Genomic DNA, 12,825 nt, shown 5'->3' with positions numbered 1-12,825 from the left:
TGGGTGTTCGATCCCTGCATTGGCCGAGAAAGTTTATCCAGATTTTCCGGCGTGGTTTCCCCTTGTCAGTGATGCAGGACGGAGGGCCTGACAAGGGCAGCTGTTTAGTCGTTCGGATGGATCGAAAAACCGAGGCCCCATGTACATATTGGCGTGCACGTAAAAGATCCCTTGGCAGTTGGAATTCAATATAAGAGTAGGCCGTAGTGCCGCTGCCCGGGCAAAATTTCCCTCATAGCACACTGTATGGCGTATGCCCGTCTTCATTAGACCAGTTTAGGAGCAGAACAGTAGGACGTTAAACCCCATTTCATTTCATTTCATATTGTATTATCGAGAGTTTATGTTATACGATTGGGCGTTAGTATTTCATTTTTATCGGACATACGTTTCTACAAGGATTCTATTGTCGTTTCAAGTCAGTAATTGTCTTTCATAGACCTGTTGTAAATATTTTAATCAATATTGATAGGATTTGTTCCCTCATAGCCACAATGCTTTACGCCATTTGTTGACGACCGGACGGGCTGACCCACGGGCATGTGTAACGCATAATTCGCCCATAGTGAAATGTGGACGTATATATAATAACCATTGGAACGGTATCTTTAACTCAATATCATCCCCAGTCTTGGACATTGCAAACATGAATTATAGGTCAATTTAAATCAACATTGATGTTGTTATCTTACCGTAAAAAGATGGGCCTCATATATCCAATATTAAAGACAAAATGAATTTTTTAAAATTGGCCAGAATGCTTTCGAGCGCCATTTGTAATGAAGCGACTCGATGGACGAGATTAAACATACGTCACAGGAGGCAACTACCGGTATAGACTGGAGTAACCAGACGCCAAAGACTGCCATTAAATTTGGACTCTTCGCGAACATAACTGATTAGAAATTACAGTAAAAACAGACACGATTGAATGTAAATCAGTTTATATACATTCATTACATTATTATATGCGTGTCAATCTCTAGGTACCAATGTATACGGATGTAGCTCATTTAAATTCTTTTAATTCAAGTTACTGCCGAAATTCATGCGCCTGGTGAAGAGAAAATTAAATGCCGACACATCACCGACTGTGTAGTCAAACCATGCTAAATTAAAAACTATTTTATTTACCAACCGATGAAGGCCTAGAAATCATGACTAAATGATTAATCTGCATAATTTGCAAGTGAGGCAATTGAAATATCCCAGTGATAATCGAAGTTTGTTTAATTAATCGGGAATATTTTCTGGTTTACCTTACAGTACATAAAGCAAAATGACTCGGACTAGTAATCTTGTCTTCATTAACTTCAACGTTAATCCGGCGCCATTACTTAGCCTATAAGATTTCTTTCAGCATTCTTATGATTTTAATCTGTATAACCATAAAGTGTCCAACATGTCAAAATCCTGATAAAAAAAAATTGAAGTGTCGACTTTTTACTAAATCCGGTCAAAGAAATAGGACGTCAATAATGTTATTTTTTTTTTATTTTTTTTTTTTAACCTTATTTCGATAATGCATGTCAGTTTACTTTCTAATCATTCCGCATCAAAATCAGAACTATTCACTACACTAAAACACTCTTCATCTATAGAACAAAAACGGCAAAAAAGTCCGAAAGAATGCCATGCAAAAGTCGGGTAAAGGGAGAAAGAGAGAATAGCCAATAATAAGACGAACTACATTACTAGTTTGACACCATAAAACCTGGTAATACGGTGTTAGCCCCCCTTACACGGGACTGCTTGGAATTTTACTTTCCATCTGTAGTTAAGCGGTGTACGGCAAAAAATGAAACCGGTAAAAGGCGAAAAAATAGGGCAAAAAATTAATTAATTTATGCAAAAGAAGTTGTTATTATTATTACCACAACGTTAGATTTAATTTTCATTCAATTGTGCGCTTGAATTAGCGAAATAATAATTGTAAATACTGTCCAGAGCCATCCCTTTATTAAAATTACTTACTTAAACTACTGTGGACTTTGTTCTAGACCTCGTTAATTAAAGGGCGTATGGCTCTGTTCTTTTGTACCTTGAATTAGACGAAAATGGCCCTAAAAGCACATATTAATGTAATATGAATGTATATAAAGTGATTTATATTCATTTTAAAAAAAACATATATTGTAATTTCTAATCAATTATGTTCGGTGAAATACACGAACAGTCCATCAGTTCTATTTGAACGGCAGTCTTTCACGTCTACACCTTTTTCTAATTGTTATTTTGTCGTTTGTGAATCGGCCATTAGTAAAATCTTCCGCATTGTCTTGTAGGATATCACTCGGCAAAACCCGACAGATTCCGTTACTCTACATCTAGCCTCGGCTGTATGACGGTAAGTGATATGTACCTATATATACAATTGCGATGCGGCACCGGTTTACTTATTAGGAAAACTTGCCAGATGTTATCAAAATTGCGTCGTTCGAAGCATGTGTAGAATTTTTAGTGTAAAGTTGCCTTGTTTGAAGAAACTCGGATAAACTTGAAAGAAAAACAGCTTCAGACTTTGAAATATTTGTACGATAAAAGATTCTTCAAAGACTTCGTCATGGGCAACGCCGTTGGTAATCCGGGAACTTGAAAGTAGTTCCAATGGCGGACTTCGTCATACAGCCGAGGCTAGATGTAGGGTACTGGAATCTGCTGAGGTTTGCCGAGTGCTAGATGTAGGGTACTGGAATCTGCTGAGGTTTGCCGAGTGGTAGGATATGTTTGTCTTTGTTCATTACAAATGGCACCCGAAACCATAGAGTACACTACTACTCGTGTACTGATTTTAAAATGTTCATTGTGTCTTAATATTGGATATAAGGATCCTATATTTTCACGGCAATATTGATTGAAATGGACCAATATTGAATTCCAATTCGTGTTTCTAATTTCGAATATTATAGGCAATATAGAGTTAGAGATTTAGCTCCTTTAACTAAAGGGTGCAAATGAGTTTCTAAAACCTAAATCTTCATTTCTGCTTATAAATCGGAAGCAGGTCTGTGTACTGTTTTACCTGTCGAATTTGACCTATAGACACTATTTATTGACCTACAAATTTTAATGTAGACAGATCCACTACGAAAAAAATTAACACATCAAGCTTTACTTTATCATATGACGCCAAAAGCAAAGAAAACGCTGGAAAACGTGTTTTCTTTTGACAAGAAAATATACTTATCTAAACACCACAGTTAAAATGAGTTTTTAAATTTTGAAACTGCTTCCGAAATGATATTGATACCATTTATGGTCAAGTGTTCCTTTAAAGCATGAAATATGATTGATTGTCTTATTTTATTGCTAACATGACTTGCACATTGTAAGTTCAGAGATCAATTATTATATTGAATGAGAAGAAGCCATTAAGATATCGGGTGGAATACTGTAGCAAGTATACAATATTACATTTATACGAAATAAAACCCTAGCTTAATTATTGAATTACCTCCCTTGTCACTGTTAGACACTCATTCGGTGGTATAACCTTGCTTAGCAACCAACCACCGAAAAATAATAATGCATAGCAATTAGGAGAAGATAAAGGATATTGTGTTCGCGGAGACTAACGGGATTATGACATAATATAGCAACCGTGGGCATTTTCATATCATAACAGAATATAGATTGAAAATGTCTCTACAAAAATATGCTTTGTTGTGAGGGGTTGGATTGTGAAAGCTCTCAACAATCTTTATTTTTATTTCAATACAGAAGTTTTAGTCCCGGATTTTAATCATGCTAGATCTATATAAAATTGAAGTGTATTAGTCACGAACGTATTGTTATATACAACGTGTCTATAACGAATCACGTATTTACATACTTTATTAGTTTTTACATATTGTAATGTATATATAATAGATATCAACAATAGTATTATATATAAATCTAACAGTACTGTAATCATGGTTAAAGGCAGGTTATGTGTACCTTCGCAAGGAAGAGATGGAATTTGGGTAAGTTAAATGTAATTGTTGTAGTATTTTTTTCTTTCAAATATGTTAGACCACACGTAGTTTTTCATTTTATAAATAACTTCATTTTCCTTTCTTCTAATGTTTTTCGTGTCGAATAAATTTATTGCTTGTTCTCGAATACATGTCATTTTTGTTTTAATTTCTATTTAAAAAATGTAAAAGCTTATAAAATAATGTTGGATGCAAATGTAGAATAAGTTAGGGAGAAAAAAAAGTATTAAAATCGTTCCAGTTGCAGTAAATGGTATCCACGGTTACCTAAAAAATAGAAAATAAAATAAAATAAATAAATAAGTAAATAGTTAATTAAAAACGTAAATTTATAATGTAATAATTAGTTCTAGAAATATTACATTATGGTGATCATTTAATTAAAAAAGAAACCTGACTTACCACCATAATTAAGGAAATTGATGATATAGTTACATTAATTACTGTATATATCAGACCAGACATAACATGTATCTATAGAGCTTATCTCAAGTTTTACGATACATTAACTTCTATCTGCTTACGGACGCTATAAGCTTATAGACTGTACTTTGATTTATGGTATTATCCACACAGTGAGCAGATTAATGGCTTATAAATTCGTATACACCTGGTAATCGATACGATACTCACAAACAAGTAGGCATGAATTATACATTCAGTAATTATCCATTTAAATATCCCCTTTATACCTGATCATGTCAAAGCTTCACAAAGAGTATATAAAACACAAAGGCTAGAAACTATGAAATATAAAAAGCCCTTGTTAATACCTGACGTTTCTATAGAGCTCAATACCGTTATAATAAAAGGCTGTTCAAAACGGACTTTATTATTAGTGGATTAGAACTTCATTATTGACTTCATAACGTATGTCACATAATAATCTGTTTCTTTATAAATAGTGCCGAGATTTTATACATGGGTTAACAGTTTTATCAAATATTACCAAGTAATTAATTGGTATCCATTTACAAAATGTAATTGTTACGTTATTACAGTAGAGAATATACATGGTAAAACAATGTAGATGTTACGTTATTACAGTAGAGAATATACATGGTAAAACAATGTAGATGTTACGTTATTACAGTAGAGAATATACACGGTAAAACAAATGTAGTTGTTACGTTATTACAGTAGAGAATATACACGATAAAAACAAATGTAGTTGTCACGTTATTACAGTAGAGACTGTACACGATAAAACAATGTAGTTGTTACGTTATTACAGTAGAGAATATACATGGTAAAACAATGTAGTTGTAACGTTGTTACAGTAGAGAATATACATGGTAAAACAATGTAGTTGTAACGTTGTTACAGTAGAGAATATACACGGTAAAACAAATGTAGTCGTTACGTTATTACAGTAGAGAATATACACGGTAAAACAAATGTAGTTGTTACGTTATTACAGTAGAGAATATACATGGTAAAACAATGTAGTTGTTACGTTGTTACAGTAGAGAATATACATGGTAAAACAATGTAGTTGTAACGTTGTTACAGTAGAGAATTTACACGGTAAAACAAATGTAGTTGTTACGTTATTACAGTAGAGAATATACACGGTAAAACAAATGTAGTTGTTACGTTATTACAGTAGAGAATAAACATGGTAAAACAATGTAGTGGTAACTTTGTTACAGTAGAGAATATACACGGTAAAACAATGTAGTTGTTACGTTATTACAGTAGATAATATACACGGTAAAACAATGTAGTTGTAACGTTGTTACGTTATTAGCCTACAATGGAGATTATACATGGTAACTAACTAAAAACATTAAATGTGCACTTTTATAGTTTATAGAAGTTCAATTAATGATACATCATGTATGATGTAGATAAAGAGTTGATCGTTCTTGCTATAATAGTTCAAAAATCGATGATGATAAAGGATTATATTGAAGATTTCATTTAAATTATTTTATTCTGAGAGGAGTTATGAGTGTTTAAAGGTTTAGCGAGATTGTTCATTAATGTAGCAACGGTATTTGACAATCGTTAAATTTTATAAATCTCACGAGTGTTCCAATCCATATGTATCTCGGCCACCTCGTCGCTCTTCTGGTGAACCGACGAATCTGATATATTTAAGTATTGAGAATTATGTGTTTGAAATTTGCGTTCTGTTGTTATATCTGTGGACATCAAATAATGACATTTATTTGCGATTTAATATTTCATACATATACACCAGGACACTGAACGCCATTTACATAAATGTTATTATTTGATGGCTACAGAGATAACAACAGAACGCAAATTTCATACGCATAATTCTCAATACTTAAATATATCAGATTCCTCGGTTCGCCAGAAACGACCTGATGGTCTACAGAGATGCTTAGGCTTGCCATGTGAATACATGTCTAAATAATAGTTTATCTAACATTTGAAGCCAAAATAAAGACCTGCAATAGGAAGATTTAGTATAGCTCTTACATAATGCATTTTTTAATCTTACTTTTGATTAGGAATTTGTTTTGTTACATGAAAATTACCATCTGTCACAAAACAAAATCAGCAATCTTTCTCTTCGGTTAAAGGGCGGACAGCTCTACCCCAATATTATCCATAATGGTCGACATTAAAACACAATTAGAATTCAATATTGGTTCATTTCATTCAATATTTATTTTATTTTTTTACCGAGAAAAATGGGCTCTAATAACAATGGCAATTTTAAAATAGTCCCCGACGTCGGGTTCTCTGTGGTCTTGAGTGCCATTTGTAATGAGAATACTTAAGTCAATGCGGAAGTATTCAGAAATGACTGATCCACAAGCGACAAAAAGAAAAACAGATACACTTATAGCTTGGCGCAAACGACTGTCGTGTTTGCAATGTCGAAGACTGTGGATGGTACCGACTTAAAGACTCGCCTCTTATATAGGAATTACTTGCCAACTACACAGTATTGTGAAAGATGAATCGAAATTTCATCGATATATGCCATAAGCCAGTCGCCATTTTGCTGTCTACTAAAATTTAATTAGCGTGAATTAAGCCGTGAGAGAAAGATGACGAAAGTTAAAAGGCAGAAAGATCAATTTAAAGTTACAATTTCATATTTTCTAAGAAAGTCAAAACATAATTTTATTTCTATGTCTTTTGCTCAATAGGTTGTCAACTCACTATAATACGATCATAGGTTGTCTTTCTCACACTTAAAAATCTTCACACCGGAAATAATAACACAATTACCTCCCTTGTTTTCCTATTCCCCACCATGGAATAGTTGTCTTCAAACGTTTGAATTTGAAGTTGAAAATGATATTTTTGCCAATTTCTCAACTGGCAATAGTGAATTATAGGATTAATAAGATTATTCTTTAACAAGGTAGGACTGTTTATAGATACCATCTATTTTAGGGCTTTATTTTAATACATTTTAAAAATATAACTTAAAAATATGAAATTGTAACTTTAAATGCTAAATAACTCCCTTGATATCTATTCCACTGCCATGATTTATATATACTAAATATATTGAGGATTTGTGTCTCCGTGTGTAATCTCAACCCGTAGGCCTTCTGAAATCTCAATACAAATCACTGATATAAAATCTATATAAACTAGGATTATCGCAATCTACATTCACCTGGAAGAAAATGAAAATATGTTATGAGTCATGGGGTGACCCAGAAACAGTTTTCTTATATACCGACTCAAATTTTGAATACATTTAGTTGGCAGAAACATAATACCGACGTTCCTATGTAATAATAAATGGAAAATTTCCACATTTAAAGTTAACTAATACAAGGACAAGGTGTTAGTAATTTAGACAATTAAAATAAAAACGTTGGATATATAGCACCTTGGTCTCGATGTTCATGGATAGAACTGAGTTATCTTTCAGACATACAACTACAACAAATTCAAGAATGAAATCAATAGAAAGCAAACGTGTTCATTTTATGACCATAACTCACCGACAGATTTTCGTTTTTGAACATAATATAATTATGTTTTAAGACTGCTTTTTATTTTGTAACATAAAACACCGTGACATTTTCATAAGTGAAATTTGGGTAAAAAAAAATATGAAATTGAGCATGAACTGCCCCGTAGCTAGCCACAAAAAGATGGGGGGGGGGTAAGGGCTTCTGGGGGCGCCGATGTACCTGCACTTGACGGACCACGGCGAACGACACCGTGGACGCTCATCCCTTTGGAGGAGGGTCTAGGGAGCTCACCCGCAGAAAATTTTGGAAAATAGGTTTTGCACCTGAGGAGAGGAACTATGAAAATGTCATACGACTTTAGCGTACCTATAATAGTTTATGAGAAAAACGAAAAGTTCGGAATCGGGTTAGAGTGCGACTTGTATGAAATTTTGAAGATTATCACGCCTTGTGCAGGCTTGAATCAATCTCATTCCCATCGTGGATTTGACCTGGAAAATTTTCTACAACCTCCAGGTGGCTTTCTTATGGTAGATTTCTTCGGGCTGCCCTCTTGCCCCGCTAGCTACGGACCTGGCATGAACAATATCTGTAACCGCTCTATGATGGTTTTGCAAGGACAGGTAGTTAAAGGACATTATTGGTGTCAGGCATTATTACATATGTGACATAATTGTTACTTTAGTAACGAATTGCACCGGCTGTCCTAAAAGTGACATAACTGGTTAAGCACATTCCAAAAATAATTTTAACTCAGATTGCTACGGTAAATGAGCAGCGAAACGTTTGAAGAAACAGGAAGTGATGCAAAAAACGACAAACATGGTAATGCACGGACTTTTTTTTTAATTTGTTCGTTTTCTCTTATCTGGTGACAGTCAATTATTTTTATGACTTGTCAGATATCCTCTCACATTTTCATATAATAAATTTTTATCTTCAATGGAATTATCAGTGAAATGAAATTCGACCGTGTGTCTGTTATCGCTCGTTACTTCAGTCAGTTATACAGAAGAATAACTCGTGTTTGTCATTTTTGACGTCACTTCCGATTTGTTGAAATGTTCGTTACGCATTTACCATAGCAATGATCTCTGTGTGAAAATTATATCTGGCCCCAAGTTCACAAAGCATTCTCAGACTTAAGTTAAAAATTTACTCAAAATTATTCGCCTTATTTTAACTAAAATATAGCCCTTTATAAAACTTTTGTTGTTTTAACGTATCAAATACATCAATAAGAAACCATGTGCCAAGTTTTGTGTTTCTGGATCAAAGATATTTCTCATAAACAGTGATTGAAAGTTGAGTAAATTCTCAACTTAAATCTGAGAATGCTTTGTGAACTCGGGGCCTGGAATGTGTTTAACCAGTTCTATCACATATGTAATAATGGCTGACATCAATATTGTCCTTTAATATCAGTTATCAGGCTATGCTTTATTTTTTATGTAAACTCCTGAAAAGATATTTCGTGTCCACCACTAAAAAACTAGTATATTTGAAACTATACAGGAAAGTAGAACTGTATACTAAACTCTACTTGTGTAAGATTTGTAGTTTTAATGAGCCTACAGAAGCTAAATGATTTTATCTGAGCGAGAGGTCAGTGTTAAATTGATATATATTTGTACAGAGTAAATATTGGTTAAGATATCAAGTGAAGTGGGTAGATTTTATGGGCCACTTTCTCACTACCGTACACAATAAACCCATTAAAAGTCCTTTATCTGGATTACTTAAAAATACGCAATTTGGTAGATCCCTTTTAGATCCGAGCGCACTAGATTTTTTAGGATACAAATGTCAGAACTACCAAAAATGTGTGATGGAAAAAGGCACCAATAATGTTGTGTAAAACACCACTCTACATGGAGAAGTTGTTCTGAACAGAATAGTGGATGAGTGTTACTATCCCTGATTCCCGCTTATTAGTAAGCCTAGAATCAGCCCTAATGATACGCCTACACCTGAAATGACCAGGTTTCACATTAAGTCATCTATAAAATATTTTATAGTGTTTGGTCATATTTGTGATTCCAACAGGACTTAAATTAAAGTCTATATTCTGTTATTCTATGGTAATACAATAACATTCCGTTTAGTATTTCAGCTCGTGGCCGTAGAGTTCTATATAATAGGGCAGGCGTAATCTTTTCATTCCTTATTATAATGGATAGGTGTCAGCTTTTGAAGAATAACAGATATAGACCAGCGAAAGACCGACAAGAACAGACTTATCAGCTTTTGGCGGGAACAAATTCAAAGGATGCAATGCCAACAACGTCAGTCACCAGATGACGTCGATAAGGAGACTTTTTCGGCCGAGAAAGGGGCTTAATTTGTGCAACATATCTTGACTGCTTTGGGTTATTATATATTCTATTTTGTTCTTAGTTTCAGCATCGTGGAACAGAAAAAATGGATTTTACTAGAGATGAAGTAACCAGTACAGGTAGAATGATGTCAGCACCATTTGATAGTAGAAGACGAGTTAGCCCTGCATCCCCACCGCCCGCTTTCACAAATAAAAGTGAGGTAAGTGATTCGGGTTTAAATAGATCAAAATTTATATATATATATAGAACGTGTATATCTGTTATGGAGAATCGCAGTTTTATCGAAAACCATCATATTTTGTTATCGCGCGCCTGCTGTAACCTATGAGTATGATGACATAGCCACCATTCGGCGATGGAAACCAGATGCTTATATTGTCTATAATAGTGATTGCCATAGGCTTATTGAAGTTAGTCTTCAGTTTACGGACATCGTCTCTGAATCAGTATTTGTCTCCAGAGTTCTCATAAGCTTGTCTTTTTATCTTTATCTGTTGAATCTTTGCCTGTTTCTAAACCCGTGTCTTGTTTCCTCTGACGTTATCAGAACCTTTCATGGACGTGCCCATCATCTGAACTCCTGTCTTTGGATTGTGTCCGAAATAATTTATGGACGCAAGTTGATGTATTTCAGCCGTGTGCCATTATTTGAGCTTGTATACCATTCCACTACTTTGGGTCTCTTTGTTACTGTATCTGTGAGGTAGTTCCCCTCAGTTCATCAACGCAATCATGTGTTACTGTATCTATAAGGTAGCTCTCCTCAATTCACCAACACGATCCTCCATTAGCCATTCTACAATAGAACACTATCGTTCAGTTCTCTGACATTCAGATGATTTAGTAGTTCTTTTGAAATATCACACTCTACCATATAATATAAATACTTTGTGAAAGCTGTCCAACAATACTGATCTTTATATAGTTATACCGTGTTCAAATATTATACGTATAATACTTAATATGGTTTTCTTTTGTTTTTCTATCCTATTCCTATTTTTATTTTCAGATAAATTATAATTCCTCCAACAAATTTTCAGAACATGATAATAGGCACACCTTTCAAGAAGATGGCGTGTATTTTGGCAATGTAAGTTCGACCATTTGATTTTAATTGGGCAAACGGGGAGTCACGGTGTCTAAGTGGGCATGGCACTTGCTTGCTAGTCTGAAGGTTGCGTGTTCGATTCCTGCATTGGACGAGAAAGTTTATCTGTGCATGACGGATGGCGGGACAAGAACAGCTGTCTAGTCGTTTGAAAAACCGAGGTCCCGTAAAAGATCCCTTGGCAGCTGGAGTTCGATAGACCATAGCACACTGCATGACGTATGCCCGTCTACATTAGCCCAGTCGGAGTAGAACAGTAGCACGTTAAACCGGATTTCATTTCATTTCATTTTTTAATTGGGCTAACGATTGGCTTTTTTTTCTGAATTTTAATAGGCCATTACGCAATAACCAATACTCTTTCATTTAATTTTCAGGGTAAAGAAACAAGAAATTTAGGAAAGCAAATAAAAGCCATCGATCTAAGGCAACATTATACTAACAATCGCCATCTTACTCACATATCTTTCACACCACAGCCACCATATCACATAGATTCAGAATATAGATCAAATTATAAAGGAGAGAAAACCGAATTCCCGCCTGTTCATCGACGATTCCCCAAAGTGTATTCGGAACCGAAAGAAGGTCACATTAATCTGGATACGACGACTTCGGATTGGCACGAATCGTCTCAACCCCCGCCAAAGACACCACTTCGTGTCTTAGCCATATCACAAGAACCATTTTTAAAACACAACCCTTTTAAATACTCATATCACGGCACGCATAAAATATATCCATCTCTTAGAAGAAAGGACAACTTGATGGCTACAAATATTTTAAATAGGTATGGGGCGAATTATCCCAATTTCGGCTAAATTCACGATGGACGACTTGGGGAATAATTGAACTATTTGTGCTGTCTTTATTTATCAAGGTATATCATGTGTTTTATTTTAAATAAAATGGTGGATTTATTTTTCAGTCAATATTGTTGGTTAATGTTTTTAAATGAGGCATCAAAGACAATCTGTGATAAAAAAAATGTTTTGATGTTGTGTTGAGAGCTTTAATATTATGTAAAATATGTTAATTAAAAAAAAAAATCAGTGTTCATTTTAGTCTTTTATGTCCTTACGAAAATGTTTTGGTATTAAAAGTCATTGTTCATTTTAGCCTTTTATTTCCCCAAGAAACTGTTGTGGAATGAATATTTATTACGAATTTGCATTCCCACTGTTCCAGAGAAAGGTCTTTTAATCCAGCTACCAGACATCTTGGAAAGGAATGGAGGAGAGATCGCGGCATTTTGAACATATTACGTTGGTCATTTTGGGACTAATATACCGTTCATTTTTGCCATTGTCCTATAGTGCAGTGCTAGGGAGAAATTTTGTCCCGAAAGTAATTCTATCGAATTTCAATTTTCTACTTTACTCGCTTTCTCTTATCTCGTCACAGTCAATTCTTGTTATGAATTGTCAGATATCCTCTCACAGTCTAGTCTAACAACCTTTCGTCTCCAAAGGAAGACGGTGGAT

The 12,825-nt window shown here is 34.4% G+C and overlaps 1 protein-coding gene across 1 annotated transcript; it reads left to right on the top strand.

The window, feature by feature from the left end:
* Positions 1–3,496: 3,496 nt before the first annotated feature.
* On the top strand, positions 3,497–12,415 carry LOC126814912 (uncharacterized). The gene is made up of 4 exons (XM_056099647.1): positions 3,497–3,965; positions 10,292–10,432; positions 11,243–11,323; positions 11,719–12,415. The coding sequence occupies exons 1-4, from the start codon at positions 3,915–3,917 to the stop codon at positions 12,160–12,162; spliced, it is 717 nt and encodes a 238-aa protein (XP_055955622.1). The 5' UTR covers positions 3,497–3,914; the 3' UTR covers positions 12,163–12,415.
* The last annotated feature ends 410 nt before the right edge of the window (positions 12,416–12,825 follow it).

The sequence above is a fragment of the Patella vulgata genome, chromosome 3 (assembly GCF_932274485.2).
Source record: "Patella vulgata chromosome 3, xgPatVulg1.2, whole genome shotgun sequence".
Lineage (NCBI taxonomy): Eukaryota > Metazoa > Mollusca > Gastropoda > Patellidae > Patella > Patella vulgata.
Note: the sequence above shows the minus strand (reverse complement) of the source record. Positions and strands in the feature narration are given on the sequence as shown.

Coding starts and splice junctions, on each gene's coding strand:
- LOC126814912 (XM_056099647.1), top strand. CDS start 3,915: ATGGTTAAAGGCAGGTTATGTGTACCTTCGCAAGGAAGAGATGGAATT. Junction 10,433..11,242: donor CTTTCACAAATAAAAGTGAG/GTAAGTGATTCG, acceptor TTTTATTTTCAG/ATAAATTATAATTCCTCCAA. Junction 11,324..11,718: donor ATGGCGTGTATTTTGGCAAT/GTAAGTTCGACC, acceptor TTTAATTTTCAG/GGTAAAGAAACAAGAAATTT.